Source organism: Ascaphus truei, chromosome 3 (genome assembly GCF_040206685.1).
Source record: "Ascaphus truei isolate aAscTru1 chromosome 3, aAscTru1.hap1, whole genome shotgun sequence".
Lineage (NCBI taxonomy): Eukaryota > Metazoa > Chordata > Amphibia > Anura > Ascaphidae > Ascaphus > Ascaphus truei.
The window spans coordinates 73,186,482-73,206,639 of record NC_134485.1 but is presented as its reverse complement, the minus strand read 5'-3'; the positions used below and the strand labels follow the sequence as shown (position 1 = coordinate 73,206,639).

Genomic DNA, 20,158 nt, shown 5'->3' with positions numbered 1-20,158 from the left:
TAAATTATATTTTATCATATCTAAGTCTCGTCCCAGTTCAGACCCAGGTATATATATATTTATATATATTTTGTGTAAATTACAGCCTGTCACAAAGCTCCCGTCACAGTTTAATACAGATAAATGTAAGGTTATGCATTTGGGATGCAAGAATAAAAAGGCGACTTACAAATTAAATGGCAATATATTGGGGGAATCCTTGATGAAGAAGGATTTAGGAGTGCTTGTAGACAGCAGGCTTAGCAATAGTGCCCAATGTCATGCAGTAGCTACAAAGGCAAACAAGATCTTATCTTGCATCAAACGGGCAATGGATGGAAGGGAAGTAAACATAATTATGTCCCTTTACAAAGCACTAGTAAGACCACACCTTGAATATGGAGTACAATTTTGGGCACCAATCCTAAGAAAAGACATTATGGAACTAGAGAGAGTGCAGAGAAGAGCCACCAAATTAATAAAGGGGATGGACAATCTAATTTATGAGATGCTAGCTAAATTAGATTTATTTACATTAGAAAAGAGGCGTCTAAGAGGGGATATGATAACTATATACAAATATATTCAGGGACAATACAAGGAGCTTTCAAAAGAACTGTTCATCCCACGGGCAGTACAAAGGACTCGGGGCCATCCCTTAAGGTTGGAGGAAAGGAAATTTCATCAGCAACAAAGGAAATGGTTCTTTACAGTAAGGGCAGTTAAAATGTGGAATTCATTACACATGGAGACTGCGATGGCAGATACAATAGATTTATTCAAAAAAAGGTTGGACATCTTTTTAGATGGGAAAGGTATACAGGGATATACCAGATAAGTATACATGGGAAGGATGTTGATCCAGGGATTAATCCGATTGCCAATTCTTGGAGTCAGGAAGGAATTCATTTTCCCCCTTAATGGGGTTTTTTGTTTGCCTTCCTCTGGATCAATAAGTAAGTATAGATATAGGATAAAGTATCTGTTGTCTAAATTTAGCATAGGTTGAACTTGATGGACGTACGTCTTTTTTCAACCTCATCTACTATGTAACTATATGTAACTATGTAACTATATGTGTGTGTGTGTGTGTGTATACAAACACACGCACACACATATACAGGCATACCCCGCATTAATGTACGCAATGGGACCGGAGCATGTATGTAAAGCGAAAATGTACCTAAAGTGAAGTACTTACTACCTTTTTCCCCACTGATCGATGCATTTACTGTACTGCAATCGTCATATACGTGCATAACTGATGTAAATAACGCATGTGTAACAGGCGCTATAGTCTCCCCGCTTGCGCACAACTTCGGTACAGGTAGGGAGTCGGTATTGCTGTCCAGGACGTGCTGACAGGCGCATGAGTGAGCTGCCGTTTGCCTATTGAGCGAGATGTACTTACTCGCGAGTGTCCTTAAACCGGGGTATGCCTGTATATACACACACACACACACACACACACACACACACACACACACATATACATATACACACACACACACACACACACAGTATAGATCAGTTGTTTCCAACCTTTTTTTGGTTAAGGAACCCTAAGTGAAATTCTGAGGAACCTCCAACCATCTGTAATAGCAACTCTGTGATCAGATGCATTGTAAATTCTTCTGTATTTGATACAATTTTCAAGTGACCAGAAAATTACATGGCACCCTTAAGGTATATCCGGGGAACCCAAGGATTCCTAGTAACCCTGGTTGAAAAACAGATTGTGTAGGTATGACATTGAATGAAGAATAAAAAGAAATTGGTTAAGTCGAGTGAAGATGAATTTGTGTTTAAAAATGCATTTGTTTAGCATTTGGACTAAAATGTCTAATGTGTGGGAAAATATCATGAAATCATTGATAAAGTTATAATCGAAAGGTACAGTAGTATTAAAAAAATAATTATTATTTGTCTATGTTTACAATAAGAATAATATTCCAATTGTGGCTTTAAAGCGGCAATCCAAGAGCACAATGTTTTTGGTGAAATTTATTTTATTTTTAACGTAGGACTGAAGCAGGGGGTCTCCGGAGCTGAACCGCATTAATTTCGGCTCCGGTGACCCCATGCTGCCAAGATACCTCCGTAGGGGGTGTCGGTAGCTTCTCCGCACGGCTAGCATGGTTCATGGTTCAATGACCGAGTTTCAAAGCTCCTGCGTCTTGCGGGCCTATGGAAAGCCGTGACGTCATCAGGTTCAGCTTCCTATTGGCCTGCATGACACAGGAGTTTTGTCGAGATACCGGCACCCCCTTTGGAGGACTATCTCGGGAAGCAGGGGGCCCCCAGAGCTGAAATTAATAGGGTTCAGGTCCAGAGACCTCCTGCTTCAATCCTATGTTAAACTAACATGAAAATAAAAAAACGTCTTGGATTGCTCCTTTAACATAGCTAGCACTGAAAACTGCCTAATTACTTTAGCACTCCGAGGTACAAACACCCTCAGCACTCATAAGGTTAAGCTTTGATGTACCAATAGATTTAACTTGCACAGCTGTGTTGAATTGTAACGGTTGCTTTAAATTTGATTTACTTTGCATACAGTTATTTTCCAACTGCGATGGCTAAAACTATGCCCTTCCCCTTATGCCACTGGCACTGACCTCAATAGAATGTGGCAGTTCTTGGAAACCATTCTGTTGAAGAATGCTACAGATTGTCACAAGAAAATATAATGTAGAATAAAAAAAAAAACCTCAGAAGTTTTTCGCACACCGTAGCAGTAGCTAATGCTACTTTTGTACAATGTTTTGCTGATGAGCCAAACGTGATCTAGGCTATAAAAATACACCGTTTTGTGCGATAGTCTAAAGAAAATATATTGAGGTCACTTGTACAGCTTTATAAGGTTTTAAAGATACAGAAAGAACAGTTACAGACCTCACTGATTTTCTGTGAGTCTCAGCGATTTGGAGTAATTATCACTGATTTTAGATTAAGGGGTCTTATTGACTTTAATGAATCTCAGTCTGAGTTTTCCTTAAAGAAATGCCATTTTTAGATCTGTCAAAATCATCATGAAGATTTAGCCCGTGAGCTGGCCTCCCCCGCTCCAGAATGCACGAGGACTTGAATCACGCCATCACCGCCTGCCCATCATGACACAATTTGCGTCGTCATGCCGTCCCAAACCTGCCAAGACACAGACCCACCTCAGGAAAAAATCCCTTCTTACCTACTTTTTACACCCCACTGGGAGAAGAGGGGGGTGGGGCGCATCACATGGGGGGTCTTTGTGACTTGGTAGATCTGCATTTTTCATATAAAAATTGTGTATTACTGCTCTTCCATTACTCCGGAAGTTTGCTGGGTCCAGAAACATACACTTTAATATACCCGCCAAGGTGTACAGAAAAAATTAACACAGTCACAGCCATGTCACTACAGTAAAACACGAGCGTTCACAGCCCAGTACTTTATAATGATATTGCCATACTTGATTGGCTCTCTTTAATAATAACAAAAGATTATTTTTTTCATATATATGCTTGGGTTCACAGATTTCAATGCTACAATTTTTTTTTTTTTTTAAACATGATGGGAAGTAGGAAGTATGATGTTTGCTACTGATCTCTACAATTGAAGATGTGCATAGAAAATCCAATAGAAAAAGTAGACATTTTTTAAAAGGGAGAAATTGTAATATTGATGTTCTCTTTACATGTTCTACAGTCAAAAAGGTTGAGGGTGCGTGATCAATTTTCAATTTACACTCACACTATTATACAGTACATGCTAGACCAATGACTAGACATCTACGGGAGTGTCAGTAATGTTTGTAAACATCGCGGGGACCGATATGTTGTCTGACCACAGTGTTCACGCACTGGGGAGGCCATCTTGTGCTATTAAAATAATAGTCTAAATAGAGTGCATATCTTCCTTAAAATGCATGGACTTCAACTCAACTAGTACATTAACAATGTGTAAATTTAGGAAGGTTTTAGACAATTTGGGGTGTAATTCTATATAAATGGCTGTTCAGAAAATAGCTCGAATGGCAGCTTCGGACAATATACTATAGGGCCCTTAGCCTTTTTGCACCTGGAAGTACGGCAGCACAGTAACGCTCTCCAATGGAGTGTGATCTCAATCAACCCTAGAAAACAAGCACTTCTACCTGGCACCGTACATGGCCATGCCGTGTCAGGTATGTTAATAGGACAGGAAAAAGTTAACAAAAACTTTTTTCCCCTTAGACTTCATGGGAAAGCAAACTTCAAACTGAACACTTCATAAAATAGTCAAATATGCTTGAGCAAGGGAAGGCATAGGAGACATTAAGAGACAAATCCATCAGGTCTTGATATCCTGTCAAACCAATTATTTGTTATCTTTTTATGAAAACAATGTTAAAGTATTCCCATGGAAAGTGGGAATTGTAAATGTAAAATGTAAGTAATACGCAGTTCATAATGACCTTTATTTGCTTTCAATTTGTTAAGATAACCATATAATTTCACCAAAATTATAAAATTGTATTTTTCTGCATTGAAATATAATTCCTTAGGGAATAAGTACTGTAATTTTTCATTTGCTTCCTAAAATACATGAATGGATACGGTAGGGGGCACATTCGCAGTGCCTAAGAGGATCACCGCTCACAGGGGAGATCTCATTGCAGCCTACGTTTTAGCATACTTTTCCGGCAGTCTTCTTCCTTTTCTGACCCTAAACATTTCTAAATGAAGTCGAGACCAAAAAGACCAATAACGGAACCACTCCAAAACCACAAATAATGCTTGGGCTTTCTGTTTAAGCTGCTTGTTACTTTTGGGAGATGCCACAGTTACAATTCTCATCTTACCAGGGATCTCCCAAAGGCTTGTCTATACACAGAATAGAACAAAATAACTTGGCCCACCTAAAAGACACAGGACCCCAAAACATAGCAGAAGCACTCCAAACCTAGGAAGCACCTGATATCTGAGGATTAACATTGCATAAAACTGAACCCAACTTGAAACCGCTGCACGCCGAACCCTACCTGTAGCAGCCGTCGGATTACCGGGATATGTGGATTGAGTCTAGGATGAGTCCACTACCCATTCATTATTTCCCCACGGATCAAGATTGGATACAGATGGCTGACAGATGGCACGTGATAAGCTCACAGAGTTTACTCCGGAAAGCTCAGCAAAAGGTCCCTTTTGGGGCCCCTACACCAACCACAACAACTTGGCTAGGAGGGTAACTACCGTTCCGATCGGACACATGAGAAGGGTGTTTAACCCTCGATTGATACGGCATCCCAAACAGCTTGTGGGATGGCTCCAGATCTACAACTTGCAATGGACACCTGAACAGGTTTGGCAGGTGGCTTTTCTGAGGTGTTTGCTGGCCTGGAGGGCAGATTTACCAGTGACAGGGGGATTTGGGGTAGTTTGGATCAGAATCACCAGGCTGTACTTGATACTGATACCATCCTGCGCTTGCCCATGGCCCATCCCGCACTGACTACTGGGCCTCCCTAGCAGATGATGACACTCGCCCAGGGAATTTAAGAAAAAACTCTTTACAGCATACAGTATGTCGTTTTGATCAGGTTTATAGGACTAGCTGATTGCCAAGCTTTCAAAGCAATCTTTTAGGGTCTGTTTGTTATTTTTTTAACACTGATCTAGAGGAAGTGCAGGTTTACAATTCTAACCCTTATGTATTTTGAAAGCATGTACTGTAATTGTCTTTTATTGAAACAATTACCTGCTTGATGAGTTGCTATCTGCATGGTGAGTTTTTCTCTTGGATGACCTGGAAGGAGAGCTCCCACCTCGATCTAAGAGCCTCTGAGTCTGAAATGCTGGGTGGTTCAAGCTCTGTTCGGTCAGGTATCTATCAGAAGGATTCAGCTTCAATAAATTCTAGACAAGAGAAATCCCAACCTCAGTTATTGAGCATCATGGATCATTCTCCCTTTGGAATACAACATTTTAAATCAAAAGAATAGTAAGTGAATTGCGAGAGATATCGTCAACTTGTATATGGAGGAGGGAACTTTTAAAAGGGTGAAAGTAGGAGAAAGATACATTTATCAGTTGATGTTCAAAGTCTCATTGATAGAGTTTTCAATATGTATTCATTAAACAAATTTGTTTATACTCTGTTATGCTCATGAATTCCTAACATATTTACATTTAATTATTTTGTCTTTATACATCACATGCATTTTCACAATTTTTTTAAACCACCGTAAAGATGGATTCCCTTTATTAAACATCTACTTTTATTTCTGATGCAAATTTCATTGTATTGTGCAAGTATTTGTTTTTTCAATTGTTTTTGTGGTTTTACTGTAAAAAATAGCTAGAGCTTTATAAGAATTAGGATGTCCCTCTCTCTACAGTGCTTCACTTGGAATAAAAGTACTTGAAAATTAGATGCACATCCCCGTATATTTGTCCTTGAAAAATATCTGTATATAACATTTTAAAAACATGCATATCATATATAAATAATTTTAACCAAATCTAAATATGTTTTACTTGCTTCTACCTACAAATTGTCTGTTAACACCTATGCATTATAACGCAATGTGTACTGAGTTGCGTGTGACCGGAAAGCTCTCTCTCCTGACAAACGAATATGTTTTAGAACAAGCCCTTAAAACATCAGTTCACTGAAGATTGAATTTACGATTGTCAAGAATGAGAAATCAGTGGACATGTAATAATGCAAATTATTCCTTTGCCCTGAATTTTGTTGTTTTTTTTTGTGAACATTATAATGTACATTCAGGTTCTTTAACTCAGGGGTTCTCAACTCCAGTCCTCAAGACTCCCCACCTGTGCTGAATCCATAGAACCTGACCTGTTGGGGGGCCTGGAGGACTGGAGTTGAGAACCTCTACTTTTCTAGAAAGGATAATTCATGGAGATATTGCAGTAATACACAGTCTCTTGCATTTATTTTACCAGAACCAATGTATTAAATACATTATACAGTACAGTTCATGCATTCACATTTCCAAGCAGCATTTAGAAAATCAATTTAGATCAGTAAGATCAATGTGTCTTATAAATAATTGTAGTCCTTGTGTAGTTAGGTATACACCACACCTCTAGGGTAGTTGAAATTCCTCATACACAGAAGCATATTAAAATTCCAAATAACTCCCTACCTTCATGAGGTCAAGCAAAACACTACTTATAATTCCCAGGTATCGTCTTTCCAAAGACTGAGGATGGTTAACTGCAGGAAACTGAAAAAAATAAGAATGAAAACATTCGTACACTTAAGAGATCATCATGTCAATCAACCGACACATGAAAAAAACCTTATTTGTAAGACAGGTTTGGCTATCAAAACCTTGAAATGGGTCAACATTTGACAGTCAATATACTGTATTATAAATTTGAGTCACATTTTCTTTAGATGGCACTTATAACATCTCTCTCATTATGGGGAACCAAGGATTCATTGGCCACATTGGTTCTATTTTTTTTTACTATGATCCATTACTTCCATTATTCTCTAACAGAAACAAATAACAAATATAGAACGATATCCAGGTCTGCTCTTCATCTCTTACACTGCAACTAGTGCCCCTTCCAAACTCAATGTACCTTTAGGGCCACAAGGTAAGGTTTGCAAAGTAAAAGGCCTCACTGGGAGGAAAGTAGGGGACAAACAGATGCAAAAAATATGTTACAATGGTCTTAAAAATGTCCTTCCAAAAAGAGGACACTTAGCCTACACATAGGATTGCAACAACTGCCACCGCACCAGAATGTATATTGCACCGATTTGTTACCAGAATTATGGTGTTTCAATCATTTTCATAGCAGGTGCCGTTAAACACTGCTTCTCATCACCTTCACCATTGACAATGAAGTGTTCTACTGTTTAATTCTTTGTGGGCAACCCTCATGGAAAGGTGCCCTTTCTTACTCCCAACACCTATATCTTCTATATATTATTTCCTGCGCTCCTTTTATACCTACAGTGTGCTTTGCTTTCAAAACACTGGTATAAATAAGAATAACCTACAGTAGTTGGGTTTGATAGAATGAACAAGGAAGAAGTTAAATGTTCAATTTTTAAACTACCTGTGCTAACTTTATCTACAAATCTATTGGAGCTTGCAAAAGGAAAGGACACGATCACTGCTAAAGAAGCAGCTATAAAGCAAGAGATCTGCAGTAATGTATGCAGACACTTCAAAAGCATTCCCCAGAAATCACCACTCGGCTATTCCTGGTACATACAGGTTTGAGAAATATTCCAGGAGCAAAGGAAATTCTATGTATGCCAGAAGATATAGAAACTCTAGGGCTTGTGAGGGATACTGTAGTTTTGATCGTTATTTCATAAGATGCACAGCATTTTCATTTCTGTGGATTTAGGCTGAATAATGTTTAATTCTCTGTGAGTTAAAAAGGTACTTTGATCATTACATTTTGAGCTCGATTCAAGGAAAACACATGCTCCTAAAATCTGACTAGAATGTACTGTAATCACAAAGGTCATCACGAAGCACTGAAAATTAAGTCAAAAATGGCTATTCCCAACCCTTTAGCAAAACATCACTCAGCATTGCCCTACGGCATACAAAGAAGTTAATGTAGGTATTTATATGTGTCTGACTTTCAAGTTAGTACAGTACATGCAATGCCTGAGGTTTTAAAGTTGCGATATATGTGTTTGTCAAGTATAAACATTTCTTACATAACTTTTAACAGGTGAAACTGACTGTTTTCTGCTGTACCATTTATTTTGCATAGCATACATGTACAGTACTAACGCAAAAAAAATCTATGTTTAGATCACAGAAAGTTAATTTAAGAGATAAGTAAATCAGGATTTTACCTGACTGGAAGAACATATGCAATAATAAACCATACAAAAAATAGATCACAGATTTTAGTATGACGTGATCTAATGAAAAACCCAATGGCAATAGCTAATATGCTGAGACTCTATTGCATCATATCCAGTACTAAACACATTGTTATAATGCAGTCAAACTTTCATATCTCTGCTTTAAAGATGCAATCTGAGAGGACTTCTTTAATAAAACATTTTTTTTTGTCAAGGTCAGCTTTCAATAAACATCTTTTAGGCTACAACCTCTTTCTTACGACAGCATCCAGAAATCGCTTGTGATTTTCAAGTAGGCCTATTTCAAGACTGAACAAATGGCTTTGATTTCCTCTTTTTGGTTAAAAATAACATTAGCAGGAGTGAACAGAGAAGTTCAAAAGGACCCCTATAGCTGCACTCTAAACTGTATGTACAGCTAAACCCCGTTATAACGCGCCTTGTTATACCGCAATTCGGTTATAACGCGGTTTTCCCGTGGCTCCCGTTTAAAAAAAAAAAAAAAATTTAATTTTTTTTGCACACTGCACACACTGCACACACTGCTCATTGCTCACACTGCCCATTGCTCACACTGCACACACTGACACGCTGCACACACACTGCACACTGCACACACACTGCTCATTGCTCACACTGCACACATTGACACACTGCACACACACTGCTCATTGCTCACACTGCACACACTGACACACTGCACACACACTGCTCATTGCTCACACTGCACACTGCACACACTGCACACACTCACTGCACACACACTGCTCATTGCTCACACTGCCACACTGCACACACACTGCACACTGCACACACACTGCTCATTGCTCACACTGCACACACTGACACACTGCACACACACTGCACACACACTGCACACACACTGCACACTGCACACACACTGCTCATTGCTCACACTGCACACACTGACACACTGCACACACACTGCACACACACTGCACACTGCTCATTGCTCACACTGCACACACTGACACACTGCACACACACTGCTCATTGCTCACACTGCACACACTGACACACTGCACACACACTGCACACACACTGCTCATTGCTCACACTGCACACACTGACACACTGCACACACACTGCACACTGCACACACACTGCTCATTGCTCACACTGCACACACTGACACACTTACACACACTCACACACACTCACAGACACTTACACACACTTAGACACTCACAGACACTCACAGACACTCACACACACACACTTACACACACTTACACACACTCACAGACACTTACACACACTTACACACACACTCAGACACTTACACACACTCACAGACACTTACACACACTCACACCCACATACACACACTTTCTCTCCCATATATACATACACACACACACTCTCTCACTCTACACAGACGGGGGGTGGGGTCGGAGCAGAGGAAAGGCCGCGACCAGCACCACCACCCGCTCCCCCCCCTCCTCCCGCGCAGGCAGCGGGAGCGCCAGGGACAGCGGTGGGGAGAAGAAACCCCCCGCTACCACCTCCATGCAGGCAGCGGGAGCACCGGGCTTGTGGAGGGATCAGAGGTAAGCGGGGACCAGAGGGACATCCCCGCTCCCATCTCCTTCCCCGCGGGCTGTGTTGCGGTGACAGGGGGAAGCGGGGAGCGGAGGGACATGCCCGCTCCCATCTCCTGCCCCGCGGCCTGTCACGCGGTGACAGGGGGAAGCGGGGACCGGAGGGACATCCCCGCTCCCATCTCCTGCCCCGCGGGCTGTCCCGCGGTGACAGGGGGAAGCGGGGAGCGGAGGGACATGCCCGCTCCCATCTCCTGTCCCGCGGGATGAATCTGCATTAAAGCGGCGGCCATTTTTTCCCCCCGCGACCCCGTTAGTAACGCGGTGGTCTCGGGGTGGACCCCGAGACCCGCGTTATAACGGGGTTTAGCTGTATATGTTTCTAGAGTAATAAGGTAATAGATCCCCTATACCAGAAACTAAAAACGAAAACGGCGCAAAAAATAATAAAATTTTAATACATATTTCAATTTAACTATTTTACACTCAAATGGATAAAAAGGGTATGAACTGAACCCCTAAGAGGAGCGATATGAGTCCTTACGGAGGTGCTTAAAGTACTAGTATACACTTATTATTGCAAAGTGCACCCCATAGGCTCCTGCGCTGATTAGAACATTAAATGCCACTGAATCTGGGTACTTGTCTGATAAGCCTGTCAGAAAAAGTGTTTGTCAAATATAGCTTGGTAATTCAAAGCACTACAGGTATTGGCTCTAACAAACACTCTATATATAGTATCCAAGTAAAAGGAGTAGATTCTCCTAACTATATTAGGGCTCCTGGGACTGTGTCAGTAACGTGGGCATTAACCCTTCCACATATGTAACTGGAGTGCTGCAGTCTGTGCTATTGGCGGGGAGTAGGCAGGTAACAGTGTAGTACTTGGTTGGAAGATACCAGCACTATGTACTATATAAATTGCAAACCATGGATGCGTGTACTGTGTATGATCTAATTAAAGCCCTGATAGGCAACCTATCTTCCAAATAAAGTTCAAATATATGCAGCCAACAAAGGCCATAAGGGATAAATCCAGATGTAATTTCACTGCATGCAAAGTAATGGCACTAATACACAAGCTTGACATACTGTATGCAATTGCAAGCATATTGGTAGCAAAAAAAACAGGATAGAAATACATACAGATACAAATGATGATGCAGCACATATACAGTGGTGTGAAAAAGAAAGTACACCCTCTTTGAATTCTATGGTTTTAGATATCAGGACATAATAACAATCATCTGTTCCTTAGCAGGTCTTAAAATTAGGTAAATGCAACCTCAGATGAACAACAACACATGACATATTACACCGTGTCATGATTTATTTAACAAAAATAAAGCCAAAATGGCTCCTCAACAGCAGGATATTCTTCTCCAATAGCAGGACTCGCAGCAGTCAGAGCTCTGACTGCAGCGGTACCGGCCCCGCTACGGAGAATATCCTGCTGCTGAGGAGCCTGCACTAACGCTGCGAGTCCTGCCATTTGAGAAGGTCTGCACCACCAGATATTTTCTGCTAGCAGAGATCCCTGCACATCAGTGTGGTTCACTTAACAACCGAAATGCTCGTTTAACCTCGCCCAATGTGAGTGCAATACTTTTTTACCTTGACTGGTTTATACAGTATTATACTATTGTGTTTTTTTCTTTTTTTCCTTTTTTTTCTCTCTATATATTTCCTATTTTGATGAGCTTGTGCGCATTTGGAACTTCCCTCTTCAAACAATACAAGTGGCTCTGAACGAACCCATTTGCGGCCCGGTGCGGCACCCATCAAGGAAATCTACATAATTGGACTATTACGTATCCTTCCAGTTCACAGTTTTTTGCGCTTGTTCTTTCCCCTTTTATTAATCCACGCCAATTTACCTGTTGTATTTATAATATAAGGCACCATATCAGAGCCGATTTAAAATGCAATCAAATGTTCAAAACAGTTTACATTTGATTAGGTTTAATCCTCGGGAACATAGTACAAGGGTCAGAAATGGCATATTGGTCAAATACAGACTTTTTTTTGTGCTCCACATTACCGATCTCCAATCTCCGTATGACATTTTATTCCAGGTCATAAGGAGGATTTAGAATCATATATCAAAGGAAACTCACTGTAGCTTAATAGCGGTATCAATCAGCTATTCAGGCAGAACTGCAAGATTGTTCCTTGGTGGTGTGTCATAACATTAATTTATGGCTCATTCTAAAATAATGGGCTTAGAAGGTAAAGAAATAGAAAATGCTTGTATTTCCAAGTCCAATGGGAAGGAGAGAAAGGCCTTTGAATTCAAGATATTCATCTCACACACACAATATAGCAAAGTACACATCCAAGAATAAAATGTAAAGGTATCTGAGCAGACCTGGTGGTGTTGGTGAGCGTATTGGCAGTGGGTGCTTAGTGTGTAATATTTTAAAACTGATCTTAGGGTATCAGTATGATGTAAATTAATGAGTTACAAGAATGCAGAAAAATATGTATTTTGATTAGATTTCCTTCTTTATATTCCCTATAATAGCTTTTATAACTTGTTTCTCCTTCACGAACGCTGGTCTCTCTACCAGCACTTCCTCTTCCATTAGAATCATGCCCTACCCTTTTGTTCTTCGTGAGACTTGCCTCCTGGGAACAAGCTGTTGGGGACGCAAACATCCAAAACAATTTTAATTAAGCTTTTTTTTTTAAAGACTGAACTACTCAGGGCCAGCCTAACCTGTGACCCGAAGCGTGTGCGTGTTCCTCTGGCAGCAGATTTTTTCTCAGCAAGTGGAAATGGAGGACACAGTTTCTGTAACTGTCACAGACTCCATGGCATTTTAGCCAGGGAGTCTTTCCACTCCCTCTGCAAGAGATGTAAAAGGTGCCCCAAAACGCTATTTTCCTCTGATTCATCAGTCTGAGGGAAACATTACACTGGGCCCGGGCCCGTGCCTCCCCCCCAAACCCCCACCCCAAAAAAAACACCAGTGTTAGGAGGCATTTTAGCTCCTCTTACCTGAGTGAATCTGAGGAAGAGTAACAGCTCTAGAAAATAGTGAAGATATTAAATAGATGAGGAGAAAAATAGAAAACTATGGTTAGAGGAGATTTCCCCCCGATAGGGGTCAAACAGGACAAATCTCAAGGTGGAAAAAAAAAGAGCAGAGGCCTACAGTATAGTTAGCATAAGACTTGCAGCAGCTACCCTGCCCCATTTGTGGGTACAGTACATGTAACGGAACGGGCCCTCTCAGATGAGAAGCCCATACCTGCCGATGAACTGTGACTCAGAAAAAGTCTCTAGGTTCACTGCTTCTCGCGAAAGAGGAAAATGGAGTGATATACAAATGGCAAGGGTCAGTCTCACTGGGAAAGCTCGTCCACCAAGGGCACAGAAGCAAATGTCGGGCCATTGATCCTGACTGATGTATACGACTTCACTACCCTGGCTTTCTGATTATCTTGCGTGAAAGAGGATGACTGTTTTGAGAAGCCAAACTGGTATAGCAGGCTTTCAGGCACTAATACATCTGCATTGCCCTAAAGGCGGACAGCCTGATGGGGCTCCCCATGAGCTATTCCACTCTGCACAGGACCAGCGTGCTAAGGGTTAACATTTGCTTGTACTTTGTGGAACGTCAACCCAACCCACATTCGAATGTTAATGAGCCAAGAAGACTAAGAACTTTGAATTCACAGCTGCATTGAATCTAACCTACGTAGTTCAGGGAAGTTAATGGGAACTACGAAGTTCCATCGTGCCAAGCTGACCAGGAGATTGCCCAACTGTTCAGGAATTTCCAGTTCATTCTGGGAGACTTGGCCACATTAAGCAAGGTGAGAATCAAGTTTGCACTTTTATATCCATTAATAAGTTAAAAAAAAGGTAAAAAAAAAAAGCGAATGTACAGGTAGCATCCGATTTTCTTAAAGGCTCAATCTGTAGCAGATAATACAAATTCAAATGACATAACATTTACTGTAATAAAGATCAGATAATTATAGTTTAAAACCCCTAAAGGTAAGAATCCATTGCAAAGTAAAATATATACAGTATATATATTTTTTAAAGAGGAGGTATAATTCAATTTGTGATGCCATTAGTATATTATATAGCATTGATTGTGTTCAGTGGGTGTGAGTATAATAAGTATATCATTGCATCCAATACAGACAATGTGCCTGAATTTTTACAGAATACAAAGGATAACCCCCCCGAGAAACAAAAGACACACGTTTCCACTGAATAGACCAGATATTTATGGAAAAATAGTCCTTGGCTAGTAACATAGATCATGTACTGTATAAATGTTATACAAACAGATGTAGCCCACTGCCCCATGCTATATATTCCTGGCCCTAACATTATACAACAAAAGACAGGGGTGCCCAATGCTACATCCAATTGACAAAACATATATGGTAATAAGTCCAAAGTTCAAATACTTCAATAATAATAATAATTACTTGGTAATTTAGTTAAAAATTGTTTTGTGTGTTAATCAATTTCTGACTGGTAACAATAGTGCTGCCCAGTTACTGGAGCTTAGGAGTGGAACTTCCCCTGGTATTAAGATGGCTCCCTATCAAATTTAGTGAGTTCTTGGTTCCCCAGTGCAGCCTGCTCCTTAAAGAGTAGGCAAGGTTCTACCTTGCTCCATCAGGGGTAAGGCAGTTAAGACTAGCCCAGGGGCCTCAAGCTCCTTGGGGCCTAGTCCAGGGAAATGGTCCTGCAAGCAGAGCTCTGACCATGGAAAGAAATGCAAGCTGCGAGGGGTATGCTCTTTGAAGAACATTGAGATTGCACCTCTCTTGCAAGAGAAGGCAGATGTATGAGCTGGTCCACCATTAAAGATGGTTATACTGTTCCTAGCCTGGGACTACAGTTATTCTAATGTGTTCCTGTGGGGATGAATTCCTGCCCCTGGCAGAACCCTGCAGGATGGAGGTGCTGCACCATCCTGAAAACCTGTCCTGCTGCCTACTCCCTATACCATCACGGAGACTCAGTGCTCCAGAGAGCCAGCAGGTGAGCACCACAGCAGTACTAACACCATCCGACCAGTAAATCTCCCTGGGGGGGGGGGGGATACGGATGTTACACAGATATACACAAAGTTATGTAATGCAAACAGACAGTATCCTATTCTCACCCGCATTCCATGGAAACGAGGATTGCTGTAAAAAAGTTTCATCTGCTCTGATGGAAGGGGTCCTAACACTTTCTGGATTGTGAAAAGCTGATCAATTTCACTTTCACCGGGAAACAGCGGCTGCCCATCACTTAGTTCCCCCAGGATACAACCCACTGACCACATGTCAACAGCTTTTCCATATGGGGCCCTGAAAAAATTTAAACAAAATTAAAAACCATGGACAGATTATGAGTTTCCCTCAATCCCGACAAAATGTTTTAAAGCGCAGAATTCTGGGTCTTTGACCCACAAACAGAAATATTATATAACATAAGACAATTGACCACATTCAGCTTGCTCTATTTGTTTCAGAAAAGAAAAGAAGAAAACATAAAATCACCCAGATTTAACCCTTTCAACACATCATTGCAATTGTTTATTTTGATCGTAGGAGTCACAGCACTTTAGTCCATAATTGTTTGTGTTTCCCTATATTGTGCGTTTATATATCTACAATGTAAATAGCTAGTATATGGTCAACACATATCAAAATGGTTTTTAGCATAAACTGCATAAGCAAAAATATAATGGAATATACCATTGGTTTTACTAGAAGCTATTTAGAGGCTACCACACAACTAAGGAACCATTATCCATTTCTTGTAGTGGAGAATGTCACTGTAAAATAAATATAATAAAAATACTAATATAAAAGTGAGTTACACAGAACAAATATAACTTCACATTCTATGCAAACATTAAACACCACTTAAGAAATTATTTGTGGCTGCATTAGTGAAAACCATAATTATTTTGATATTCTTTGTAACAATGCCCAGATTAAAATAAAAAGATCCTGGCACTATCCATGTGTCATTTATTATCATTGTGCATCACTCAGCAATGAAAAATGCGATTGTTGTCATGGTTTCACCGAGCCTGTATTCTAAATTTGTATAATTATATTAGGAATCAAACGGTAGGAACCGAGATCTGCAAAAAATAAAGTGCTAATATCTTTTTACTGTGGCAAATATCCACATACCACTGCAGACACATAAAAATACAGACTCGGCACATTAGGCTGTTACATGGATTGGAATCATTAAGCTGGTTTATTAGCGAGTCATGCGCCTAACATTGTAAAACCAGAAATCCTTTTAAAGCATTTTAGTACACGACAACATCCGAAGGGGTAATCCTTGTGAATCCCATCTATAAATAAAAGAGGATTTAGCAAAATATGTTGTCTTAAAGCGGCAATTTCACCAGCAACTCCAAAAAAAATTCCATTAAAACTGATTAATGGAATTGGCTTCCTTAGAAAAATTCAATCCCACTTAAAACAACTGTCTTACTTATATATATCTTGTGGTAACTCAATATGAATTGGGTTATCAGGAGCAGTACTTATGTCAATCTGTTGAACTAATAACAGCACCATAAATACTTTGCAAGAAAAAGAAAGAAAGCTTTTAGCAATCTTAGGCTAAATCTATATAGTCTGAAGCAGTTGTTCAGGCCATTTTTGTGTGAAAATCCGCATGGACTCCAATGGGGATATTCAGGTCCACCAACATGGGGGAGAGCAGAGACAACTCAGGGGGCCAGCCTGGCTGATACCGGAAATTGGGCCCGATCCAGGAAGTCTGACGCGAATGTCTGCCCGCTGGGCCCTATTGCTCCACTGGGGCCATGCCTCCCATCGGCCGCTGGGACCGCACCTCCTGCTGAACAATCTGAGGGCCAGAACAGATCAAATGCTGTTGGTGGGCCTGGAGTTTTTCAGGCAAAAATGGCCACTTTGGACAATAAAGGAAAAGGTCCTTCATTTTTATAGTGATAAGATTTTCTTGCCAAACATCCTAAACCTATTTGTTTAACATAGTATTTTACAATAATTTGTTTATCTTTTAATGTTTCTAGTACTTGTCCTATTTTTCAAGAATATGTGCCAATCTGCTACATATAATTTATTTCATTGCCACTGTCCATATTGCCCTTTCGTCCTAGGTTGGACTGCCCCTTAAAAAGAAAACAAAATAATAAGCACAACTCTCACCCGAGAAGCAGCTCTGGGGATCGGTACCACCTGGTGGCCACATACTCTGTGTAATTGGCATTGCTGCCTTCAGACAGATTCCGTGCAAACCCTGAAAAGACAAAAAGCTCCACTTTATAAAAAATCTTTCCAAAAAGGAATTATGTTACCTATCCCCTTTTCAGTTGCACATGAAAAAACAACCAAAAAAGAAACATTTTTATTTCTTATTCCAGTCTTCTCATTCTAAGCATTATCTTCAATGAGCAGTACCATACACCTCGTCAATTGTGTAGTCTTTTTTGTTTTTGTTTAAGTTGTGTTTACAGATGTTTTTTCGTACTGTGGGAGCAATATAAATATATACATACATACATACATGTAGCAGACGTTATTACTCCTGTTATCATTGTTTTCAATGGCACTCGCGGTAGAACTTTTTAACGCCTGCATTATCTCCTTAACGCATGCAATATTTACTGCTATATTGCTTGAGCTATTCCACATTTGCGGGGGTAATAATGTCTACTTCATCTGTACTTTCCCTTCTTCATCCCTTCCATATGCTCGATTGTTAAATCATTTAGTTGTCTTGTATTTTGGTGAAACATTTATGGAAAAACATGTTATAATAAAAGTTAGACACCATTGTGACCTTTTAGAATACGGCTTAGAAGCTTAGCCCTGATCAGTGGGCGTTATGAAGGCCAATAGGAAGCCGCAACATCATGTGTCGCGGATTCCTATTGGCCAGTGTGACGCTGGGGATTTAAACATGCATGAAGAACTGGTGGAACCGGTGGCAAAGGCCCCAGTATCTCAGGCAGCGGGAGGGGGGGTTACCCAGAGCGGAACACCATCATTTTTAGCTTAGCACACTCCCTGTTACCTATATATGAACTCCCCTTTAACCTAGCAGTAGCCTAAGGGAGACTCTCCACTAACTGCCCAGTACCTTTGTTTATGTGTTTGCTTGGGACTTTATTTTTCTATTTCCTGTGGGAAGCAATTGCTTGGAGATACTTGTAGTGACTCAAATAAAGAACCTTCCAGCTGAATCTGCGATTCTTTAGTTTATCTGAGTTAGTGCAAATTTCCTGGCTAAAAGTCTACATCAAAAGCAATAAACTCTCAAATTTGATGTAAAATGCAAGCAGGAAATTGTAAAATGCGTCAACACAAACAGCTCGTTTTTTAGTTAATTCATCATCCCCAATAATTTTTAGATTCTTCATCTCAAAGCGGAAGACGCCTTTACTTCTTCAATGTTAGAGGGGAGTGCACATTGAAGCGCAAATGGTTTGCGTTTTTACTCTTAGGGCCTTATTCTAGATCTGCTAAAGTGGCCATTTTTGGTTGAAAATTCCCATGGAAGTCTACAGGGATTTTCACCCCAAAATGTTGCAAATGGACTCTTCGCCACAAATCCAATAAAGCCCTTAGTGTTGATTTGAACTGCAGTATGTTAATTGTCGAATACAGCTGCAACCATACCAATAATGTAGCATTTATCTGCCAGCACGAAAACAGCAGAATGTATCACAAAAAAACATGAGACGCTTCATCCTTAAACCATGCGCCATTTGCATCTTTAATCATTAACTGTATAGTTCACGTTTCTTGAATCTTACAAGTGAAGCAGCTTTTATATCGGATCTATTTCTATACATTTTAATACCTATGAAACCATGTCTTATGAATATTTGTCTTCCTTTTGTATGGAAATATGTAAAATGTTTTTTCTTTTACTTACCAAAATCACACAGCTTTAAGATGTCAGTGTAGCTAATTAAGAGATTTTCTGGTTTGATGTCTATAAGAAGACAAACACAAAACAAAGGACAAAAAAAGGCAGCTTAGAAATCACAGCAAAACATACTGAACACAAAAAAATTCAGCCGGCTAATCGCGGTTGCTTAGAAATATCAAAAACTTCAATACCAGATTAGCATTAATGAAATGCATCATGCATAAGCTCAAAGAGTGTATTTTAGGATTCAGTATTTAGTAGTTAAGCATACATACAGATTTGATTTGTTTAATGTTTGATTCATATTATATATGAGAATCAGTATATCAATACATCTTAATAAATTCCCATTGACGAGCCAAACGTTTATTTCGGACACTGTGAAATAAAACCTCTACTTCCTACATGACCTACACAGCGAGGCACCTCGACTTTTGGTATTTTAAGGAGTGCTGACCTTTATGGACGTTTATATACAAGACTAGCTGAGAGACCCGGCGTTGCCCGGGAGTCACACTGTCCTCCCCCCCCCGCCACACACACACTGTCCCCCTTCCCCCACACACCCGGAGTGTTTGTTGAGTGTTGTGGTGCACGGTATTTGTATATTTTTTGGGCTAACAGAAGGGCTTTGTTTGTCCGGTGAAGCAGTGTGTGTCATGAAGCTGAATGTGAGGTGTGTTTGCTCGGGAGGTTTTTTATTTCGTCCTACGGGAGGTGTTGGTTGTATTTTGTGTGCACGTGCGTTTTAGTTGAGATGTGAGTCGGGTTGTGGTAACGGGAGTGGGCTACTTGGAATGGTGGTTGGGCTAGTTGGGGGGGGGGGGTTTGTGGGCCACCGGAGTGTTTGTTGAGTGTTGGTTTGTGATGCACG

General features: G+C 40.4%; 1 protein-coding gene across 8 annotated transcripts in view; it reads right to left on the bottom strand.

The window, feature by feature from the left end:
* The window catches only part of CDKL5 (cyclin dependent kinase like 5), a 279,679-nt gene that overhangs the window by 27,343 nt on the left and 232,178 nt on the right, over window positions 1-20,158 (bottom strand). For all 8 annotated transcript variants that reach the window (XM_075594281.1, XM_075594278.1, XM_075594274.1 and 5 more), the window contains 5 exons: window positions 19,288-19,347; window positions 17,556-17,646; window positions 15,512-15,701; window positions 7,112-7,192; window positions 5,698-5,855 (listed from right to left, as the gene is read on the bottom strand). In XM_075594281.1, coding sequence (XP_075450396.1) covers window positions 5,698-5,855; window positions 7,112-7,192; window positions 15,512-15,701; window positions 17,556-17,646; window positions 19,288-19,347 — 580 coding nt within the window. The remainder of the gene's footprint in view (window positions 1-5,697; window positions 5,856-7,111; window positions 7,193-15,511; window positions 15,702-17,555; window positions 17,647-19,287; window positions 19,348-20,158) is intronic.